The 23982-nt window shown below is 37.0% G+C and overlaps 2 protein-coding genes across 10 annotated transcripts in view; one reads left to right on the forward strand and one right to left on the reverse strand.

Annotated features, from left to right (window-relative positions):
• Positions 1 to 449: 449 nt before the first annotated feature.
• PRG4 (proteoglycan 4) lies at positions 450 to 22180 on the forward strand. 7 transcript variants are annotated; one of them, XM_036846009.1, is made up of 12 exons: positions 450 to 477; positions 1122 to 1223; positions 4088 to 4210; positions 5515 to 5634; positions 13478 to 13624; positions 15715 to 18144; positions 18723 to 18800; positions 19360 to 19496; positions 19779 to 19935; positions 20401 to 20598; positions 21037 to 21174; positions 21952 to 22180. In XM_036846009.1, exons 2-12 carry the CDS (start codon positions 1148 to 1150, stop codon positions 22047 to 22049), a joined length of 3702 nt encoding a protein of 1233 aa, XP_036701904.1. In that variant the 5' UTR covers positions 450 to 477; positions 1122 to 1147; the 3' UTR covers positions 22050 to 22180. The 7 variants fall into 7 exon arrangements, with proteins under 7 accessions (XP_036701904.1, XP_036701915.1, XP_036701910.1 ...); XM_036846015.1 differs by having other exon boundaries at positions 451 to 477; positions 21049 to 21174; XM_036846020.1 differs by lacking the exon at positions 4088 to 4210.
• The window catches only part of TPR (translocated promoter region, nuclear basket protein), a 66799-nt gene continuing 64920 nt past the window's right edge, over positions 22104 to 23982 (reverse strand). For all 3 annotated transcript variants that reach the window (XM_036845986.1, XM_036845995.1, XM_036845977.1), the window contains exons 51-52: positions 22926 to 23021; positions 22104 to 22303 (exon numbers count right to left, since the gene is read on the reverse strand). In XM_036845986.1, coding sequence (XP_036701881.1) covers positions 22248 to 22303; positions 22926 to 23021 — 152 coding nt within the window. In that variant the 3' untranslated portion in view covers positions 22104 to 22247. The remainder of the gene's footprint in view (positions 22304 to 22925; positions 23022 to 23982) is intronic.

The following is a 23982-nucleotide window of genomic DNA, read 5'->3' on the forward strand; positions in this document are numbered from 1 at the left end:
TACTCAAGAAACGCACATTAGAATTAATAGTATAAGTTCAGAAAATTTATGCCACAAACTGACACTAGATAAGTTTCAAAATCACTCTTTGCTGGATTAACTGGGGGAAAAAAAAAAAAGAAAGAAAGAAATGATACCAGCATTTGACTATTTTAAAGTTGCTGCACTAGTCAAAGCCTGCCAGAGCAATTTACCATCTCAGAACAATTTGTTCACTTCACTTAGAAATCAGAACTGTGTTTGGGCCAACAAATCTAAATTTACTTGTAGTAGTCATTTTTCTTAATGGAAGTGTTTTCCAGATGTTGCCTAAGTCTAGTCGTCTGGGACCTCTTCCAATAAATGAGGAAAGTTTGATTTCATAGGTTGTCACTGTTGATTTTGTCTAACCTTTGGACTAATTTGTTCATCCCAATATATTTGCCCTGATATATAAGACTTCCAGGACATTGGAGAAATTCATCTCTCCTTTTACGGGTAAGTGTCAAAGTTAACTTGCTTCATGGAACTAAATGTGTTTTCAGTTCAATAGGGATATACCTTATTAAAGGTGTTTGAGAAGATTTATAAGGATAGTGGTTGGAAAGTTTTGAAAAGGATCACATTTATGCAATACACCTGCTGGAAGCTTATAAATTTATTTTGAGAGTTAAGGGAAAGTTGGAACGATAACTCTTGTTTGTTAAATTAAATTTTACTGAAGCTGGTTATTTTTTTTTTTTTCCCAAGATAGGATTTAAACCCTGCACTGTATGTACATGCTGTAATTTGAATAGAGTTTTAAGATAAGCCTGTTTTCTATTTGGGGAGATTCTAAAGTATTAAAATGGTCAGTAACATGACTGGGATGGTGATTTGATTATTTTTTTCTGTATAAGATGAAATCTAATGGTCAAATATTTACAATGAATTAAGGCTGGTTACTTTTATTTTTTTTTATTTATTTTTATTATTTTTTTTTATTTTTATTTTTTGGTTACTTTTAAAAGTCTTGTTTCAAGAATGAGATGGGTTTTGTCATTAAATTGCATTTTAAAAATTACTGAAACACTGTATGTAACACAGGCATAAATTAGTGGTGAGATTCAGGAGCAGTTTTCTGATGCTTTTTTTCTTTTCAGCGAGGGCTCAGTACCCGAAAACAACTATGGAGAGGAAAATACTTCCCATTTACTTGTTGTTGCTGCTTTCTGTTTTCTTGATTCAGCAAGTTTCTTCTCAAGGTACCTTAACCATCAAAAATACTTTTATTTAACAGCTATTGCTAATCATTCAGTTCTGACTTTTATGACAACAAAAGAAATAGATTTCTAAAAACATATATTTGTTTGAGTTTAATACATAATAAAACCTTAAAATTATGTATAGAATATATAGCATATTTATAAGCATTTTGTATTATGAAGTTTTTCAAGAAGTTTTGAGTTTTTCTATAGAATAATTTTTGTACTCATTATTCCTATAGTTCTCCCAAAGGTTTAAAAAAATATAGACACTTACACAATAAAACTATGCTAAAATGATACAATATCAGATTAACTGAAATGAACAATATGTATATAGCATATAATTTTTTTCCTACATGTTTACAAAGAAATTTAATCTTTTACATCAAATAAATTATGGCATCATGTCGATACAGCTATATTACAATGAACATTTACAATGTTTCAAATGACATTTTATTAATCTTGAAAATGTGCCTTCTTTCTTATAAGGACTGTTCATCCAGATATAAATTTACAGAGGTAGGAATGTCATTTTATATTATAATATTGAACCATTCACAGCCCTCCAAAAACAGAGTTAGTCCTGGATGAACAGTTCTTGTTATTCATTTTTAGAGAATGTTAAGGTACATTCAGTGTAATCACCTTAACAGAAGTCTCTAGCATCACAAGGTAAATTACTTAACAATAACACCAAGCTTTGGATTTTTGTTTCCTTTTCATTTTTTTTTTTGTTTGTTTCAAGTTATTGGTTTTTTTTAAATTAATTTTTATTGGAGTATGGTTGCTTTACAATGTCCTTTTCTTTTTTTTTTTTTTTTCTTTGATAAGCAAAATCTGAGAGAAGAAAAATCAAGGTGCATGATTGTTATGGCATTGTTTACATTTCCAGTAAAACACTTAAATAAGCCTGAGCATGGGAGATAGCTGCCTGCCATGGACATAGTTTCAGAATCACTTAGATAAGGTGAAAGCAAATATAAATATTTAATCAGGAATGATGAATACCAGGGTGTATCCAAACCCTCTGCTCTCTCAGAATAATATCACAAGGTTCATAACACTGGGTGCATTTCCTAAGCTACATCTCCTCTGTGATACAATTGGCTGTTCACTAGAACAATTTTACTCTCCTTTAAATAAATGAAATTAAAATTAGTTGTTAAAATCATCATCAGTAAAAGTAGGACAGCCATTAAATCTATGGAAATAAATTTTCCTGTAAAGATGATTGACTTCCTATTTCAGAAATCTGCTAGTTATAAAAGAATAACCTTTTGATGTTGTCTTGTCTGCTTTTCTTGCCTTCTCAGCCTCTTCCCATTCTTTTTTCTTTATATGTATGTATTTATATAATACACTATATATGATATGCATTTTTGTATGTATTGTGCACATGTGTATGTAAAAAGTTCTGAAAGTTGTCCTGATGTTTACTGTTTTATTTGCATATTAAGACTTTAACTTTCCTGGACTCATTATTTTGCGTAATTTTTCAGTGTGCTTCAGCGTCCCTCTATGGATTTAGGACATTGCACCTGCCAGTTTCTATTCCAGAGATGGATTCAGTTGTTACATTTCTGAGGTTATCTCTCAGGGAGGTTTTCAAGGTGTTTTCTAAATGACTTAAAAAATATATTTAAGGATAATTATGCTTTTGTTTTTGTTTTGTTTTACCCAAAATAACTCTGTTCATGACCTTTATTCAAGTCCAGATGCTTTTCAAGAGTCACCTATTTGGTACTCTCTTTAGTGGTGGTCGTAAGCATCTGACTTCCCCAACATTGATAGTGCTCAGTTATCCCCACCCGTGAAAGGAGCAGGAGCCTAGGAAAGTTTGTGCTGGCATGACTAGCTTGCTGTGAATGTATGATCAGGAATGAGAGGCAATGTGATTAGGAAAAGTCTGGGCATCAGAATCAAATATATCAGAGTTCAAATTCTAGGTGGGCTGTTTACTTAGGATGACCAGATAATTTACTATGCAAATCAGGACACTTCTAACAGTGAAAGAGGTCACTATGAATGATTTTTTTTAAAATTTATTTATGGCTGCGTTGGGTCTTTGTTGCTGTGCCCAGGCTTTCTCTAGTTTTGTCGAGTGGGGGCTACTCTTGGTTGTGGTGCGTGGGCTTCTCATTGTGGTGGCTTTTCTTGTTGTGGAGCACGGGCTTTAGGCGCGCAGGCTTCAGTAGTTGTGGCGCACGGGCTTAGTTGCTCCGCGGCATGTGGGATCTTCCCGGACCAGGGCTCGAACCCGTGTCCCCTGCATTGGCAGGAGGATTCTTAACCACTGCGCCACCAGGGAAGTCCACTATGAATGATTAATGGGTGTTAATTGACCTGTAATACATATATACTGGAGTTATTAAGTAGCTGGGTGCCCTTGAGCAAGTTATTAAAATTTCTGTGTTTCAGCTTTCTTATCTCTAAAAATGAGACTACTAATACTCTCCTGGCAACGTTTCATAAGCATTGGAGATAATGTGTGACTCAGTGCCCAGCACAGAGATGCTCAGTAAATGGCAACTAGTCATCATCCTAGTAGCAGTATCAGTAGAGCTGTAGCTGCCAACCCTCCTCCAGGAATACCACGCTCTTTTGTGCAAAGCCATTACTCACCCTGATTTTCAAAAGTGCATTTATCTTCTCAGTCTAGTAACAAATAAAATGGCCCATCAAGGTCACCTAGGAGACCAGGCCCACCTAGGGTCACCTGGACCCATTGCTAACCATCATTCCCAACCTTTCCAATTGATAAACTTCTGCCTCACCAAGCAGCTTTGTCCTCCTCCCTAGATTTCTTCCTTTTTACAAAGTGGTTTGGCCCTGTTTACACTAGTATTGTATAATTTTAGATTTATCAAGCTGTGCAGGGAGATGTGGGGAAGGGTATTCTAGAGATGCCATCTGCAACTGTGATTATAACTGTCAACACTACATGGAGTGCTGCCCTGACTTCAAGAAAGTCTGCACTGTAGGTAAGTCCTGAGAGCTGGTGTCTCCTCTGTCAAGCACATGTCCTGTGAGAGTCCCCTTGTACCCCTTGCAGTGCTGTTGTCACACTATTTCACTTCTCTGTGCTGAAGTGCCTTTCCCTTCCCTCGCGTAAATGCTGCAGTGTGCTGTGCCTGAGGGTGGTGTCAAAGCTTGTGATCACTGGGGGAGGTTAAGGGGAGCCTGGAAGTCTGTCACTTGCACAAGGTTATTGACTAGTGCCAAGTATCATGTCTTGTTTTAAATAGAGACAATACTATGACTCGGGAATCATTAAGTAAATCGTAATGAGTAATTCTTTGCTATTAACCAGGGAGGTAATTGCTTAGGGATGGAGCCCTTCAATAGCTTCATCAAAAAATTCATGGACATAAAATAATCTTGCTTACTGTTTAACTTTTTGGTATTAATATGTTTCTAAATTACCTGAAAAAGGCACTTTAAAAGTGTTTAATAATGAGTGTATAATGATGAATTTCAGTTACATCCCAAAGGGTATGAATTTTAAATTATGATACTTCATTTAAACATACTTTGGACCATTTTCTTGTTAATGTGCAAATATTTCATATTTAATTTATGAAAGTTATAATTAAAAGTGGCTCAAAGTTATATTTGCTTCAGAATTTGCATGTGAAGTTGATAAATATATTGTTGTACAATTTGTTTGTTGTGTAAGGTAATTATTTCAGACAGGCCTGGGTAAATCATCGTGGCTTTAACCAAGGCTTTTTTGGAAATGAGTAGGCTTCTTATATAGTCCATATCATGGGATTAGGCTGAAATCTTTCAACTCTACACCATGCCCAGTTTGTCATAACAACGGTTTCTGTATTATAAATGATTTTTGAGCCTAAACAGTGACCTAGTTATATTAAGCCAGCTCTTTAGAATATATTGTTGTAGAATATGCACGCTCAATTGACAAAAATCTACTTAAAAAGTAGCAGTATCAAAAGGAGAGAATAGTGGGAATTCATATGAAGTGTACTTACCTCTTTAGACATTTCCCAATTTTCCACTGTCCATACATGAAATGACTCAGACAGCATTGGGGTGTCTCCTGGAGCCTTGAAGGGCAAGAAAATTTTCCTTAGTCACCATATTTCTTTCTTGACCAGGGCTGTCTCCACTTGGGAAACCATCTATCTTCCAAATTCCAAATAAAAGACTTAGCTATGCACTTTTGGAACTCTAGTCATCTATATGGTGGGAAATGGCTATCAATACATGGGTGTGACTGATTGTGTAACCAGTAATCCATAATGTTTTGTTTTGCTCTGGGTAGAGTTTTCCTGTAAAGGCCGCTGCTTCGAGTCCTTTACAAGAGGGAGGGCGTGTGACTGTGACTCAGAATGTAAGAAGTACGGCAAGTGTTGCTTCGATTATGACAGTTTTTGTGAAAAAGGTAAGCATCCCAGTACCAATCAGTGCCTCTCAGTACAGCCAGACCTGGGCACCTATCTTAGCTTCACTGATAATGTCTTAACATGCGGTCCAACTCACGTCTTGATTTTACTAACATATATGCTATTTCTATTTCATATTAATTTTGTTTCACCAAGATGAATTAGAGAAGGAATGCTTCTTGTAAAGCACTCCCTGGCTCAGCCAGGCTCCAGGAGTGCAAGTGATTGCAGGTTGAGTAACGGAGAGGATAGGGGCTGGGCATACATGCTTTTCTCCTCCAGGTGTGGTTCCATTTCAGGTTAAATCAACAGTAAGCAGCTCATTTGATGATTTCTTGTCTAATCCTATGGTGCTGACCCCACAAAGTCAACTGTCCTTTGAGCTATCTGTGCTTTTGCTCTCAATGTTTTTGAGTGTATATTTGAGGACAGAATCAACACATCCAGCTTCTCTGAACTAGTAAATTTGAGTCAGCTTAAAGCACTAAGTTGATAGGCAAACCAAGAAGCTAACTGTCCGTTGTATTTCCCTTCTGATTTCTACAGTACCCTCAATGGTCTCTATCTAAATGCCTGTGTGTGAAGGAGTCAATGAAAAGAGGTAGTTCCATTTTAAAATCCTCTTCTCTGGTTATAGGTCCTGAAGGAGTACTCTGAGAGCATAATAAAACCCTCCAGATTTACCAAAAAAAAAAAAAAAAAAGACTTTAAACAATGTACTTAAATAATGAATTCCTTTCTTTTACCAAATGTTTGTTCTTAAATCCTACTCTGTTAAAACAAGAATATCTATGGGGGTAAAAGTGAAAATTAGCATTGCTTGCATAATCTTATTTTATTTAAACAAGGCTGCACCTTCTGCTTCTTTCAAACAGTGGAGAAATAGGGTGGAAAACTATTAATCAGCATAGTTAAGGAATATTTCTTAACTCTTCAATGTTTTCATTGGAAAGCATTCCAAAAATAATGGAGACACGCCCCCTGTAATCAAAATCGCAGAGTTCAGAGTTCCTGCAGCTTTCAGAAGGACATATGAGTGCTCCATATTTACTCATCGCTCTGATAATTGTTTTGGCTGTGAGACAAAAAACTAAGAATTTATTTTGGGCAGAGGATGGATGGGGAGGGAAGATGGTTAGAGAATGACAAAGCATTGAGAGAACATGTTAATAAAGACGATAGTTTATGCTACCAAGTGGTGGGTCAGATTACTTGACGTTTTTGTAAAACTCAAGGATAAAAAATTGATGAAGGTAGTGCATCATTTACAGAATTCACAGAGATAGTCAGGGTCCAACTGAAAATGAAGGCATCAACTAGATCTTCAGTACTTCATTTTTATTTATTTTCTTTTAAATTTTTAAATTTATTTTACTTATTTTTTTATATACCAGGTTCTTATTAGTCATCCATTTTATACATATTAGTGTATATATGTCAATCCCAATCTCTCAATTCATCACACCACCATCCCCCCCCCCACAGCTTCCCCCCCTTGGTGTCCATACATTTGTTCTCTACATCTGTGTTTCAATTACTGCCCTGAAAACCAGTTTATTTGTACCATTTTTCTAGGTTCCACATATATGTGTTAATATACGATATTTATTTTTCTTTCTGACTTATTCACTCTGTATGACAGTCTCTAGATCCATCCACGTCTCTACAAATGACCCAATTTTGATCCTTTTTATGGCTGAGAAATATTCCATTGTATATATGTACCATAAATTCTTTATCCATTCATCTGTCGATGGGCATTTAGGTTGCTTCCATGACCTGGCTATTGTAAAAGGTGCTGCAATGAACATTGGGGTGCACGTGTCTTTTTGAATTATGGTTTTCTCTGGGTATATGCCCAGTAGTGGGATTACTGGGTCATATGGTAATTCTATTTTTAGTTTTTTAAGGAACCTCCATACTGTTCTCCATAGTGGCTGTATCAATTTACATTCCCACTAACAGTGCAAGAGGGTTCCCTTTTCTCCACACTCTCTCCAACATTTATTGTTTGTAGATTTTTTGATGAGGGCCATTCTGACTGGTGTGAGGTGATACCTCACTGTAGTTTTGATTTGCATTTCTCTAATAATTAGTGATGTTGAGCATCTTTTCATGTGCTTCTTGGACATCTGTATGTCTTCTTTGGAGAAGTGTCTATTTAGGTCTTCTGCCCATTTTTGGATTGGGCTGTTTGCTTTTTTAATATTGAGCTGCATGAGCTGTTTATATATTTTGGAGATTAATCCTTTGTCCGTTGATTTGTTTGCAAATATTTTCTCCCATTCTGAGGGTTGTCTTTTCGTCTTGTTTACGGTTTCCTTCACTGTGCAAAAGCTTTGAAGTTTCATTAGGTCCCATTTGTTTATTTTTGTTTTTATTTCCATTACCCTAGGAGGTGGATCAAAAAAGATCTTGCTGTGATTTATGTCAAAGGGTGTTCTTCCTATGTTTTCCTCTAAGAGTTTTAAAGTGTCCGGTCTTACATTTAGGTCTCGAATCCATTTTGAGTTTATTTTTGTGTATAGTGTTAGGGAGTGTTCTAATTTCATTCTTTTACATGTAGCTGTCCAGTTTTCCCAGCACCACTTATTGAGGAGACTGTCTTTTCTCCATTGTATATCCTTGCCTCCTTTGCCATAGATTAGTTGACCATAGGTGCATGGGTTTACCTCCTGGCTTTCTATCTTGTTCCATTGATCTATGTTTCTGTTTTTGTGCCAGTACCATATTGTCTTCATTACTGTAGCTTTGTAGTATAGTCTGAAGTCAGGGAGTCTGATTCCTCCAGCTCCGTTTTTTTCCCTCAAGACTGCTTTGGCTATTCGGGGTCTTTTGTGTCTCCATACAAATTTTAAGATTTTTTGTTCTAGTTCCGTAAAAAATGTCATTGGTAATTTGATAGGGATTGCATTGAATCTGTAGATTGCTTTGGGTAGTAGAGTCATTTTCACAATATTGATTCTTCCAATCCAAGAACATGGTATATCTCTCCATCTGTTGGTATCATGTTTAATTTCTTACCTCAGTGTCTTATAGTTTTCTGCATACAGGACTTTTGTCTCCCTAGGTAGGTTTATTCCTAGGTATTTTATTCTTTTCGTTGCAATGGTAAATGGGAGTGTTTCCATAATTTCTCTTTCTGATTTTTCATCATTAGTGTAGAGGAAAGCAAGAGATTTCTGTGCATTAATTTTGTATCCTGCAACTTTACCTTATTCATTGATTAGCTCTAATAGTTTTCTGGTGGCATTTTTAGGGTTCTCTAGGTATAGTATCATGTCATCTGCAAACAGTGACAGTTTTACTTCTTCTTTTCCAATTTGTATTCCTTTTATTTCTTTTTCTTCTCTGATTGCCATGGCTAGGACTTCCAAAACTATGTGGAATAAGAGTGGTGAGAGTGGACATCCTTGTCATGTTCCTGATCTTAGAGGAAATGCTTTCAGTTTTTCACCATTGAGAATGATGTTTGCTGCGGCTTTGTCATACATGGCCTTTATTATGTTGAGGTAGGTTCCCTCTATGCCCACTTTCTGGAGAGTTTTTATCATAAATCGGTGTTGAATTTTGTCAAAAGCTTTTTCTGCATCTACTGAGATGATCATATGCTTTTTATTCTTCAATTTCTTAATATGGTGTATCACATTGATTGATTTGCATATATTGAGGAATCCTTGCATCCCTGGGATAAATCCCACTTGATCACGGTGTATGATCCTTTTAATGTGTTGTTGGATTCTGTTTGCTAGAATTTTGTTGAGGATTTTTTCATCTATATTCATGAGTGATATTGGTCTGTAATTTTCTTCTTTTGTAGTATCTTTGTCTAGTTTTGGTATCAGGGTGATGGTGGCCTCATAGAATGAGTTTGGGACTGTTCCTTCCTCTGCAATTTTTTGGAAGAGTTTGAGAAGGATGGGTGTTAGCTCTTCTCTAAATGTTTGATAGAATTCACCTGTGAAGCAATCTGGTCCTGGACTTTTGTTTGTTGGAAGATTTTTAATCACAGTTTCAATTTCATTACTTGTGATTGGGCTGTTCATATTTTCTATTTCTTCCTGGTTCAGTCTTGGAAGGTTATACCTTTCTAAGAATTTGTCCATTTCTTCCAGGTTGTCCATTTTATTGGCATAGAGTTGCTTGTAGTAGTGTCTTAGGATGCTTTGTATTTCTGTGGTGTCTGTTGTAACTTCTCCTTTTTCATTTCTAATTTTATTGATTTGAGTCCTCTCCCTCTTTTTCTTGATGAGTCTGGCTAATGGTTTATCAATTTTGTTTATCTTTTCAAAGAACCAGCTTTTAGTTTTTTGATCTTTGTTATTGTTTTCTTTGTTTCTATTTCATGTATTTCTGCTCTGATCTTTATGATTTCTTTCCTTCTGCTAACTTTGGGTTTTGTTTGTTCTTCTTTCTCTAGTTCCTTTGGGTGTAAGGTTAGATTGTTTATTTGAGATTTTTCTTGTTTCTTGAGGTAGGCTTGTATTGCTACACTCTTCCCTCTTAGAACTGCTTTTGCTGCATCCCATAGGTTTTGGATCGTCATGTTTTCATTGTCATTTGTCTCTAGGTATTTTTTGATTTCCTCTTTGATTTCTTCAGTGATCTCTTGGTTATTTAGTAACGTATTGTTTAGCCTCCATGTGTTTGTGTTTTTTACGTTTTTTCCCCTGTAATTCATTTCTAATCTCATAGCGTTGTGGTCAGAAAAGATGCTTGATATGATTTCAATTTTCTTAAATTTACTGAGGCTTGATTTGTGACCCAAGATGTGATCTACCCTGGAGGATGTTCCATGCACACTTGAGAAGAAAGTGTAATCTGCTGTTTTTGGATGGAATGTCCTATAAATATCAATTAAATCCATCTGGTCTATTGTGTCGTTTAAAGCTTATGTTTCCTTATTTATTTTCATTTTGGATGATCTGGCCATTGGTGTAAGTGAGGTGTTAAAGTCCCCCATTATTATTGTGTTACTGTCGATTTCCTCTTTTACAGCTGTTAGCAGTTTCCTTATGTATTGAGGTGCTCCTATATTGGGTGCATATATATTTATAATTGTTATATCTTCTTCTTGGATTGATACCTTGGTCATTATGTAGTGTCCTTTCTTGTCTTTTGTAACATTCATTTTAAAGTCTATTTTATCTGATATGAGAATTGCTACTCCAGCTTTCTTTTGATTTCCATTTGCATGGACTATCTTTTTCCATCCCCTCACACTCAGTCTGTATGTGTCCCTAGGTCTGAAGTGGGTCTCTTGTAGACAGCATATATATGGGTCTTGTTTTTGTATCCATTCAGCAAGCCTGTGTCTTTGGTTGGAGCATTTAACCCATTCACGTTTAAGGTAATTATCAATATGTATGCTTCTATGACCATTTTCTTAATTGTTTTGGGTTTGTTTTTGTAGGTCCTTTTCTTCTCTTGTGTTTCCCACTTAGAGAATTTCCTTTAGCATTTGTTGTAGAGCTGGTTTGGTGGTGCTGAATTCTCTCAGCTTTTGCTTGTCTGTAAAGCTTTTGATTTCTCCATCGAATCTGAATGAGATCCTTGTCGGGTACAGTAATCTTGGTTGTAGGTTCTTCCCTTTCATCACTTTAAGTATATCATGCCACTCCCTTCTGGCTTGTAGAGTTCCTGCTGAGAAATCAGCTGTTAACCTTATGGGAGTTACCTTGTATGTTATTTGTTGTATTTCCCTTGCTGCTTTCAATAATTGTTTTTTGTCTTTAATTTTTGCCAGTTTGATTACTATGTGTTTCGGCGTGTTTCTCCTGTATGGGACTCACTGCGCTTCCGGGACTTGGGTGGCTATTTCCTTTCCCATGTTAGGGAAGTTTTCAACTATAATCTCTTCAAATATTTTCTCCGGTTCTTTCTCTCTCTCTTCTCCTTCTGGGACCCCTATAATGCGAATGTTGTTGCATTTAATGTTGTCCCAGAGGTCTCTTAGGCTGTCTTCATTTCTTTTCATTCTTTTTTCTTTAGTCTGTTCCACAGCAGTGAATTACACCATTTTGTCTTCCAGGTCACTTATCCGTTCTTCTGCCTCAGTTATTCTGCTATTGATTCCTTCTAGTGTAGTTTTCATTTCAGTTATTGTATTGTTCATCTCTGTTTGTTTGTTCTTTAAATCTTCTAGGTCTTTTTTAAACATTTCCTGCATCTTCTCGATCTTTGCCTCCATTCTTATTCCGAGATCCTGGATCATCTTCACTATCATTATTCTGAATTCTTTTTCTGCAAGGTTGCCTATCTCCACTTCATTTAGTTGTTTTTCTGGGGTCTTATCTTGTTCCTTCATCTGGTACATAGCCCTCTGACTTTTCATCTTGTCTATCTTTTTGTGAATGTGGTTTTTGTTCCACAGGCTGCAGGATTATAGCTCTTATTACTTCATTTAAAAAAAATAACAATCAAACTATCTTGCGACTCACCACTTAGTCTTTTTTTTTAACCAATTAATTAATTTTTGGCTGCATTGGGTCTTCATTGCTGCATGCAGGCTTTCTCTAGTTGTGGTGAGCAGGGGCTACTCTTTGTTGCAGTGCACACGCTTCTCATTGCAGTGGCTTCTCTTGTTGCAGAGCACAGGCTCTAGGTGTGCGGGCTTCAGTCATTCTGCCACACGGGCTCAGTAGTTGTGGTGCATGGGCTTAGTTGCTCCACAGCATGTGGAATATTCCTGGACCAGCGCTCGAACCTGTGTCTCCTCCATTGGCAGGCAGATTCTTTACCACTGTGCCACCAGGGAACACTTAATTGTTTTAAGATTGCTATAGATATCTCTTGTAGGCATCTATATATCTCAAAGTCATAACATTTCAAGAATTGAAGCAGTCAAGCACCTCTGAATGTGGGTGAGAAAACAATCCAAGAAGTTAAATAGTTTGCTCAAGATCACTAGCTAGAATGTTGTAAAACTGTTTCTTGAGTTGAGGTACCTGGTGTTTTTGTGTGGTGGGAGGAGAAAGAGGGAAATGTATGGTGGTCAGTTCATGCAGATTACAGAAACAGAGTTCTGAGGAGAAGTTTGGTAAGAGCAGGAGGATTTATCACCACTGTCCTCTACACAGAGTGCTTCCCCCCACCCTGTTCTCTGCTTTCTTATCTTTCAGAAGTCCCTCTTCTTTTCTTCTGGTTCCTAATGGTCAAAACATGTTCCATGTAGGTTAAAAAGATACACATCAAACCACTAAGCTGTTTATCTTGGAGAAGGGCAATACATTTTGAGGAAACCATAATGTGAAGATGTGAAATTCTTCCACGAGTTAATATTTATGTAGAACTTTTGTAATTAAAAGAAAGAAAAAAAGAAAGGTAAATTGGTATCATTTGATTTAAAGGAATATGAAAACAGGAAAATGTAATTTTTATATTTAGCTTCTCGAGAGCACAAACATCTGTCAACCACATGCAGTGATTATTTTGATATCACAGAAGGCTGGCACAAAGTATAGAGCTCATAAAGTATTTTTTAGGCAGGCAAATACCTTCAGAAATCATCTAGAAGAAACATCTCAGTTTGCAGGCAAGAGGGGTTCAAGAGGGTTTGCCCATTTGCCCAAGGTCACAACAATAGACCCTTGTAGGTCTAGAATTGGAAGTCTTCTGACTCCTGAGCCTTTGCTCCCCATCATAATTTACAATTTGAGAACCAATTTTTTTTTTTGTAGCAATGCATCTTCAGATAGCTTGGAGTAGTTGGTGTTGGGCTAAGAGCCTGTCTATACAGGTTTTCACCAGCATTTACTCTTGAAGTAAAGGCATCAGTGCCTTTCACAGAGTTGCTGATGAATATGAACAAGAAGTTAACCGACCCATCTTGCTTGGTCTCAGTGCACAGTCCTGCATCACCACCACCTTCAAAGTCTGCACCTCCACCTCCAGGAGCATCTCAGACCATCAAATCAACAACCAAACCTTCACCCAAATCATCAAGCAAGAAGACTAAGAAAGTTATAGAATCAGAGGAAATAACAGAAGGTAGGAAGATGACAGATGTAACAAAAGGAGGTTTCTGAGATGAAATAACCTGTAGGTGGACTTTTATGAGACTCCTCATAGTACAGGGTGATCTTCTGAGTCATTAAAGGCTCATCACACTGCTTGTTTTAGGGCAGAGTTTAAGCCAAAGTATAAATGCTCAGTTATTTATTTTCCCTATTTACCAAACTCAGTATGGGACTAGGTTAAAATAATCAGAAGAAACAAGTCTTATTGTTGAAAAAAAAAAAAAAAGCCATGATTTTCTTTGCAGAACAATTTGATTCTGTAAGATATGGGGAAGTTGAGAGAAAGTTATATAGTTATACTGCTAGTTATCTGTGACAAGCTCAGGTGCCTTGCTTTTAACTGACATTTACAAGAGCCATTGCTCATAGTACTGATAAAACAAAAGCAGAACACAGACATTTGTAGATAAATAAACAGCATTTCTTGTTGTATTTGAACTGGCAGTTCTTTTTTGCTTTAAATCACAGTTGGTGTGATCAACTTTTTAATTTGATTTATAGAACATTCTGTTTCTGAAAATCAAGAGTCTTCCTCCTCCTCTTCCTCTTCAACTTTTCGGAAAATCAAGTTTTCCAAAAATTCAGCTGCTTAATAGAGAATTAAAGAAGAAACCCAAAGGTTTGAGCATTGATAAAGATCAGTGGCTATATCAATGCCATCTTAACAATAATGACCTAAAAGTAAGGCGTGTGGGTAGAATGATTTGAGGACATTTCAATATTTGGGGGGGTATGTAACTTCATAAAAATTACTTTAGAAGATACCAGTGAAAATTTCCTAAAGGAAATTAGTGCCAAGCAGCTAGGAAACCACTCTATAAAGCAAAGGAAGAAGATACTATAGAAGCAACTGTAGAACCACAGGATGGCACCAGAGATGACTATTAATAGTTTTCTATTTCAAGTCCTGTCTACCTGATATCATTTCTTTCTTCTCTTTCCTCTATCTTGTGTTTTCATTTCTCCTTACCCAGATTTATTTTATTTATTTAACTTTTATATACTTCCTTAAGTGTTTTAAAATGTTAATCCATTAAATTCTCATACATTTCTGAGAAAGGCAATATTATTACCCACATTTTACAGATCCTCTTTATTATTTTCCTAATAAATTATCCATCATATCTGGCTGATTTTTCTGTAGTAGAGAAACTACAGAATTGGCTATTACCTCCTGAAAAGAGATTCCCTTTGTTCTGCTTTTTTATTATTTCCTGAATTTCTAAAATACATTCTCATTCTCCAGGAAATACTGGATTTTGGATACTGGAGTTTTGAAGAACTCATTTCCTGGGTGGTTATTTCCCTGAAGCCTTCTTTCCAGCTGAATAGCCAGATATTTAATCTTTGAGTCATCCAGAGAGTCTTGCACACAACAAAAGTGTTTGCTAAATGGAGCTCATCTCAGTGATGTGCCTCTTGGGCTCTGTATGTCACCTATGGGGTAGCTGCTATGGGAAATCCTGTTAAACAGGGTCCTTTTGCTGCCATGGCATCCTAATCTCCTCTCTGTATCCCGAGACTGCTGAGTTTATACAGGCAGAGGAAAGAAAGCAGTTAAAAGCCATGTGCACAGAAGCAGGACTAAGCAAGAACCATGGGGGTGACTGGAACAGATTCCTTGGATGTAGTTATAGAGGCCTCTGAGGGAACTGGCACAGTGAGTCTAAAAGATGTTGGAACTAGGTTTCCAGTAGGAAGGAAGTGGCACTGAGCAATAAGGAATAAGAAGAGTTGAGAAAGTGACGGGCAAAGAACATTGACATAAAGAGTAGAATTACTGTTATTGATCATATTGATCATTTCAAAGTTGCCACTTGCTTCCATGTATTAATTCTATTGAGTTTTACTTGTGTTTTTCACCCCTTATCCCATTCATTCCCTAAAATAGCCCAATAAGATAGGTTGAGTATTTATCATTTTACAGTAAGTTAATAGACACGTTAGAAATGAGCAATTTGCCTAGAGACAACACAGCTAGTCAATAAGGATGGCATCTTTATGTCACTATTAAAGAAAAAAAACTATACAAAAATAAAAGATGTATATTTTTTTCACTAGTAAAAGACAACAAGAAGAAAAGAACCCCTAAAAAGAAACCTACCCCAGAACCACCAGTAATAGATGAAGCTGGAAATGGACCAGACAATGGTGATTTCAAGCTCACCCCAACTCCTGACATTCCCACCACTCAACGTAATAAAGTTACCACAACTCCCAAGATTACAATAGTAAAACCGATACTATCTAAACCCAGTATTCCACCTAATTCTGACACAACTAAAGAGACGCCTTTGACAGCCAATAAGGAGACAATAGATGAAACTAAAGAGACTTCTACAACAAATAAACAGACTTCAACTACTGCAAAAGAGAGGACTACTTCAGCTAAAGAGACACAAAATGCAGAGAAAACATCTACTAAAGATTTTGCACCCACATCTGAAGTTCCTGCTACATCTACACTCAAAGCTGAAACTATAAGCAAATCCCCTGCTCTCACCTCTCCCAAGGAGCCAGCTCCCACCACCAAGGAATCTACACCCATCATCCCCAAAGAGCCAGCTCCCACCACCAAGGAATCTACAACCACCATCACCAAAGAGCCAGCTCCCACCACCCCCAAGGAGCAAGCTCCCACCACCAAGGAATCTACAACCACCACCACCAAAGAGCCAGCTCCCACCACCCCCAAGGAGCAAGCTCCCACCACCAAGGAATCTACAACCACCACCACCACAGAGCCAGCTCCCACCACCAAGGAATCTACAACCACCACCACCAAAGAGCCAGCTCCCACCACCAAGGAATCTACAACCACCACCACCAAAGAGCCAGCTCCCACCACCCCCAAGGACCAAGCTCCCACCACCAAGGAATCTACAACCACCACCACCAAAGAGCCAGCTCCCACCACCCCCAAGGAGCAAGCTCCCACCACCAAGGAATCTACAACCACCACCACCAAAGAGCCAGCTCCCACCACCCCCAAGGAGCAAGCTCCCACCACCAAGGAATCTACAACCACCACCACCACAGAGCCAGCTCCCACCACCCCCAAAGAGCCAGCTCCCACCACCAAGGAATCTACAACCACCACCACCAAAGAGCCAGCTCCCACCACCCCCAAGGAGCAAGCTCCCACCACCAAGGAATCTACAACCACCACCACCACAGAGCCAGCTCCCACCACCCCCAAAGAGCCAGCTCCCACCACCAAGGAATCTACAACCACCACCACCAAAGAGCCAGCTCCCACCACCCCCAAGGACCAAGCTCCCACCACCAAGGAATCTACAACCACCACCACCAAAGAGCCAGCTCCCACCACCAAGGAATCTACACCCACCACCACCACAGAGCCAGCTCCCACCACCAAGGAATCTACACCCACCACCACCACAGAGCCAGCTCCCAACACCCCCAAAGAGCCAGCTCCCACCACCAAGGAATCTACAACCACCACCACCAAAGAGCCAGCTCCCACCACCAAGGAATCTACAACCACCACCTCTAAAGAGCCAGCTCCCACCACCCCCAAGGAGCAAGCTCCCACCACCAAGGAATCTACAACCACCATCACCAAAGAGCCAGCTCCCACCACTCCCAAGGAGCAAGCTCCCACCACCACCAAGGAGCAAGCTCCCACCACCCCCAAAGAGCCAGCTCCCACCACCACCAAGGCGCCTGCTCCCACCGCCCCCAAGGAGCCAGCTTCTGCCACCCCCAAGGAACCTACTCCAAGTTCTCCTAATACACCTGCTCCAACCACCTCAGAGGCCTCTACTTCAACTACCACCATGGAGCCTCCCACTACTCCCAAGGGCCCTGCTGAATCATCTCCTGAGTTTCCTGTAGAACCCACACCAAAGACTCTTGAAAAGAGTCCCAAGGAGCCTTCTGTACCTACAACCAAGGCTCCTAAAGTGACCAAACCTGAAATGACTACAACAGCTAAAGACAGGGCCACAGAAAAAGACACAACTGATACCATGACATCATCCAAAATTACTCTTAAAGCAACAACTCTTGCACCCAAAGTAATGACAGCAACAAAAAAGACAACTGAAGAGACTACAAGCAAACCTGAACCAACAACAGCTATACCAAAAGGTACAGCTACTAACTCTCAAGTGACAACTCCTAAACCCCAAAAGCCAACCAAAGCACCCAAAAAGCTCACTTGTACCAAAAAGCCAAAAACACCTAGAGTGAGAAAACCAAAGACTACACCAACTCCCCCAAAGATGACATCAGCAAACCCTACCTCTTTAGCAGAAGCCAAGCTCCAAACCACCACCAGCCCTAACCAAACTCCCAACTCAGAAATAATCGAAGTAAGTCCAAAGAATGAAGATGCAGATGCTACTGAAGGAGAAAAACCTCACATGATTCCTAGGCCCCCTGTGTTAACTCCTATAGTTATTCCAGGCACTGATTTCATAGGGAGAGGACCCAGTCAAGGCATTGGCATCAACCCCATGTTTTCAGGTAATATGAATCAGTTACTTTCATGTTTAAAATTGGCAATGTTAACTTAAATCTTTCTGAACCAGGACGCCCTGATTTAGTATTATTCTATTGATATATATTATTTAGAACCCTGAACTTGTGAAGTTTTACATCTTCTCTACAGGTAAGCAGAGGGGTAATCACAGTAAGTTTATTTCGTTATTTGGAAAATCAAGTAATAACCTAGGATTGCAAAAATCTGCAATATTCTTTTCCAAACCAATTCCACAGGGCAATCAGAATTGAGAAACAGAATTTCACATTGAGATCGAATATCCAATACTTGTCTAATTTACATGAAGATCAGGTACCCTGACCCATTCCAGTCCATAATTTATTTTTATATAACACTTTCTGAATAATATCACCTTTAAGTAAAACAACTGTGAAATATGTCACTTCTTTTTCACCTCTGAAATACATGTACTTCAAACTATACTCTTCAAGAGCTTAGGAAAGGGCAAACAGAGGAAATAGAACCCAGTGGGAGGATTTGAAAAGAACGGGAACACTTTTCTCATTTTTATATTGGCTTAATTTGTGTTAATTTGTTTTAGATGAGACTAATTTATGCAATGGTAGGCCAGTAGATGGACTGACTGCTTTGCGCAATGGGACACTAGTTGCATTTCGAGGTGAGTTTTGCACACATTTGTTTTTCTGCCCCTTGTTTTTTTCTTGGTGTTTACGAAAGCGAGAGCCATAGGAGAGTACAATTTTGGGCTGCGCTTCCTGGAGGGAAACCTGATTGATGAACTTACCTCACACAATATTATAAGGACCTGAGGGTAAATACCAAAATATTGGATTAACAAAATTAGACATAGTAAAGTAACAAACAAAATAAAGTTATTTAATTATAACTCCTTAATTCTAACAGGTAAAGAAATTGAGAGATAAGTGATTTTCTGTAAATCACAAAGCCAGAAGGCTCTTTCTAGAGAAGCTGGGAAACTAATATATTTTAAGTTATGCTAAATTTCAGACTTGAGAAATATCTACTGTCAGAAATGTTCAAATACTACCTTCTGTATTAGTACTCAAAATTCTGAGTAAACATCATAGAATGCTTGTTAACACATTCAATCTGCTTCTTTATGATAAACTGTTCTTAAAAGATTTCATTTTGATTTCTTCTGGGATAGGTTTTAGTCTTCATTCAGCTTGTAGGCTGATCATCACTTTCAATTTTAGGTCATTATTTCTGGATGCTAAATGCATTCAGTCCACCATCTCCACCTCGTAGAATTACTGAAGTTTGGGGCATTCCCTCCCCCATTGATACTGTTTTTACTAGATGCAACTGTGAAGGAAAAACTTTCTTCTTTAAGGTAAGAAAAGTATCTTTGTGAGAGAAATCAGCAAATAGTTATTCTTTATTATGACAATTTAACCTCCAGTTCAGAAGGGTCTCCATATTTTAATAAAGTATCATTAAAATTTAATAAATAGTTAACACTCAATTTGGTAACATTGTCAACTTATTCAAATACTTAACTAAGTTAAAACTTTCTCCCTATACTTAAATCTAAGAATGAGTTCCTAACCTTTTTTTTTTCCTTTTTAACCTTTTAAAAAAGCTGTTCACATCATTTCCTCTTTTTAATTACCAGGATTCTCAGTACTGGCGTTTCACCAATGATATAAAAGATGCAGGGTATCCCAAACTAATTCCCAAAGGATTTGGAGGACTAAATGGAAAAATAGTGGCAGCTCTCTCAATAGCTAAATACAAGAACAGACCTGAATCTGTGTATTTTTTCAAGAGAGGTATGTGTTACATAATTGACAAAATTAAAAAACTTTTAAGAAGTCATCTGCCAAGAAAATTTTATTCAATATTTCCATTTATTATACGGTTTACTGTCAAAAGATATCTTTAATGGCTAGAATCAAGTATTTTCAATTAAAAAATAAAAATTAAGGGCAGTAAGAAGTATTTAGCTCTCTTAACATGCAAATCACAATTTCATGAGTTTTCAGGACATTGATATATAGAATGTCATTTATTTTCAAAGTTAAATATATAAATATGCAATCTGTTGGCTTTATTCACAAGTACTTCGAGATTTAGTAATTATTTTTATAATACCTTGACTAATAATAACCATTATTAATGTCCGGACATACTTTATGAAAAACATTGTTTCCTCTACCTTGTAAAAGCTCTTTTCCATCTCTTTTGGGAATTAAAATTAATTTTCATATTGTATGTGATTTTCTAATTCATCATAGGTGGCAGCATTCAGCAGTATACTTATAAACAGGAACCCACCCAAAAGTGTACTAGAAGAAAGCTTGCGATAAATTATTCAGTGTATGGAGAAACGACACAGGTTAGGAGACATCGATTTGAACGTGCTATAGAAACTTCTCAAACACACACCATCAGAATTCACTATTCACCCATCAGAGTCACTTATCAAGACAAAGGTAATATTTTTTACTGTGTTAAAAATTCTTACACATGAAGTAGATGTAATAGTTTCTTATAGAGTATGGCTTATTAAATATAAATACTGACCATATAACCCTAATACTTATTAATGCAAAACATCAATTTGCTTCAATGAATGACCAAAGATCAATACTTTTTTCTTTGTGGCTAAGAAAGGCAATTTATTCAGGCTTGTTAATTATAATGCCATTAACCAATAACATTAAATCCAAATCTGTAACCCTCAAAACAGTCCTAAAAGGTAGATATTTGTACCATATCAGAGATAGCAAAAGCTGAGGCATTGAAGTTAACTCACCCAAGGTAACAGAGCTACTGAGTGACCAAACTGGGATTAAAACCCAGGTCTGTCTGACTCGAACAGCTGCTCTTTCCAATACAGTACATTGCCTTTCAATCTGATACCTTTAAAGTGTCATCTGCAGGTTTCCTCCATAATGAAGTTAAAGTGAGTACACTATGGAGAGGACTTCCAAATGTGGTTACTTCAGCTGTATCACTGCCCAACATCAGAAAACCTGATGGCTACGATTACTATGCCTTTTCTAAAGGTAAGTTATTAAGTAAAGTCTTAATAGCTTTCTGAAGATGGGATCTAATCTCTGAAACATGAATAAATTCAAAGCAAAAACAAGTGTTCAGTGGTGACTAAAGGTGAGAAATTAAATTATATCACTTATTCTAATTATTCTGAAGAAGAGAAAGTTTAGATTTTTGCTTTACTTTCAATTAAATTGAATGGATTGCAATTCATTTCTGCCCTATCATTCACGAGATTAAAGCCTATTACGACGAAACATCCAATTAATTGAGTAAAACTGCTACTGAAAACAGTATTTTACTTCTATTATCTGTGGCATTTAACAGAGGTCTTGTTTGCCACGAAGTTGTACTGATTTACATCATTACACAGTCTGTAAGATCAGAAAGAAGTTGCTGAGAAACTAATTTTATTAACGAAATTATATTACCTGGGATATTTTTCCTTGAAAAATCCATAAAAATATAAGTTATTCTGCCTATATAAATGACATCAGAATGTATTTTTTTAAAGAATAAAACCCAAATGAATTATTTTTTAAACTAACTCGGTTTTCTCAAATTCTTACTTTGAAAAAGCAGAGTTAAACCTAATTTTATTGAAAGATGGTGAAAGATCAGTCAAGGCAATTGTTTTTCTCCTTGTCAGAAAGTTCAAATTAATTAATACATTTCTGATATTAAAATGATAAATACTGTCTTCGAGTATAATAATAAATATAAACTATTTTTAAGTTCAAGTGTTTTGTTTTCTTTTTAATTGAAAAAATGACTTCTCTTCTGTTTAGATCAATACTATAACATCGATGTGACAACTAGAACAGCAAGAGCCATTACTACTCGTTCTGGACGGACCTTATCTAATGTCTGGTACAACTGTCCTTAGACTGATGGGCAAAGGAAGAATCGACTAATTAAAATGAAGAAAAGAATGATAAACTTTGACACTGAAATACATTTTATTAATAAAGAATGTTGATATAAGCATACCAATTTAAATACAAAAATGTTTTTCAACTCAACAATCATTACACTAAAACAGATCTGACTATCTTATTCACAGTTATTATAGTTTATAGAACATTTAATTAATATTTCCTCTATTTATTCCTCCTCTCCCTCCCATTGCATGGCTCACACCTATAAGAGAAAAAAAGAATTAAACTGAATGCATCTTTTAAAAAGTTAGCTCAAAACTAGAGTATTCACTTACCCTAGTTCATTATAAAAATTTTCAAGATCAAGTGTGTAGGCATGTAGACAAAAAACTGTTAGATATGTCACATCTTCAATGGAACTTACAACAATCAGATTAATGTTTTATTACATGAATGCAATCACTAACAGTTACACTGGAAAACAGATATTGAAATTTTACATTTTTTTTTACTAGCTAAACAAGTCACAAAGCTTTATTCTGCTGTATAAAAAGTATAACAACAATAGGCAAAGATGTAACAAGTAGTTACATCTACATAGCACTATAACATTTTAGCTTTTCCAGATTACACCATGAATTTAAGGAAGAAATGAATAAAAATAAAATGTAAGCACATATTCATGATATACCTATGGCATACAAACTTGTCTGCAAGATGTTTACAGGTTAGTAAACATCACATGCTCAATGTGTACTTATTTAATCAACCCTTGGAACGTTTTTAAAAAACTAGATACACATTGGAGGCTTAAGGATTAGAAAACTCATTCCATTTATTACTATCCCACATCCTATCACGTGATCAATATGTTAGAAATTTACCTCTCTGTCTGTTAAATTGACGACCACGGACACCTTGTCTCAATGTTGTCTGAAGTCTTACTCGTCTGAAAGGCTTTGGCTGACTACTGCTGGTATCTAAGAAAAGCATTAATATACAAGAAAGCAAGTTAATAAACAAGAAAGCAGTTATAGTGACAAAAACTAATTACTAAATGAATGCATGGATAAAATGCAGAGGTGTCCACTGCTTTCAATATTTAAATGTTTTTTTAACAAGGGACATTTAACAAACAGAAAAGGTAAAAAGTTTAAAAAAATGTTCTTTTTGACTTTTTTCATTCATTCACTCTACTAATTTAATAATAAATATGTACTTGGTGCCTATCCATTTATCAGACACTGTGCTAGGGGTTGGGGAATACAATGGGAAACAAAATACCACATCCCTCAGGAAACAACAGTCCATTACAATATAACATGAGTCATATCTGACTCTTCTCTTTTCCAGATGCCCCCAATCCAATCATTAGCAAATCTTGCATGCTCTAATTTAAATATATATCCCAAATCTGACTACTTCTCACAACCTTGACTCTACCATCCTGTCTAAAACATCATCATCTTTACCTTGAATTACTGCAATATCCTCCAAACTTTCTCTTTGTTTCTGTCCATTACTCACTTTCAGTCTCTTCTCTACACAGCAGCAAAACTGATACTGTTAAGTCTTTAAAGCAGATCATGTTACCACTCTGTTTGAAGCCCTCCAAAAACCTGCTCCATCCATGAAAGCCAAAGAAATTACAATGGTCTGCTAGATCTTTCCTCCCCCACCCTGTGACCTCCTGCTAGTCTCTCTCTGTCCTGACTGTGCTCCAGCCACACAGGTCTCCTTGCTGACCCTGAACACATCACACTGCTGCTTTATGGACTTTGCATCTACTATTTCTCTCATCCTGGAACACCTTCCCCTGAAGAGTTGCACAGCTTCGCTCCCTTACCTCTTTCAGGTCTTTCCTTAAATACCATTTTCTTAGTAACATTTTTGTGAAATTGCCTGGCACTCGGTGGGCACTTAAGTATTTGCTGACCAAAT

This window comes from Balaenoptera musculus, chromosome 1 (assembly GCF_009873245.2).
Source record: "Balaenoptera musculus isolate JJ_BM4_2016_0621 chromosome 1, mBalMus1.pri.v3, whole genome shotgun sequence".
Classification (NCBI taxonomy): Eukaryota; Metazoa; Chordata; class Mammalia; order Artiodactyla; family Balaenopteridae; genus Balaenoptera; species Balaenoptera musculus.

What these genes read in the sequence shown, in the direction of transcription:
- PRG4 (XM_036846009.1), top strand. Translation starts at nt 1,148, where the DNA reads ATGGAGAGGAAAATACTTCCCATTTACTTGTTGTTGCTGCTTTCTGTT. An exon ending in CAAGAAAGTCTGCACTGTAG is followed by an intron (nt 4,211 to 5,514) that starts GTAAGTCCTGAG and finishes TGCTCTGGGTAG; the next exon opens with AGTTTTCCTGTAAAGGCCGC. An exon ending in CATCAACCCCATGTTTTCAG is followed by an intron (nt 18,145 to 18,722) that starts GTAATATGAATC and finishes AATTTGTTTTAG; the next exon opens with ATGAGACTAATTTATGCAAT.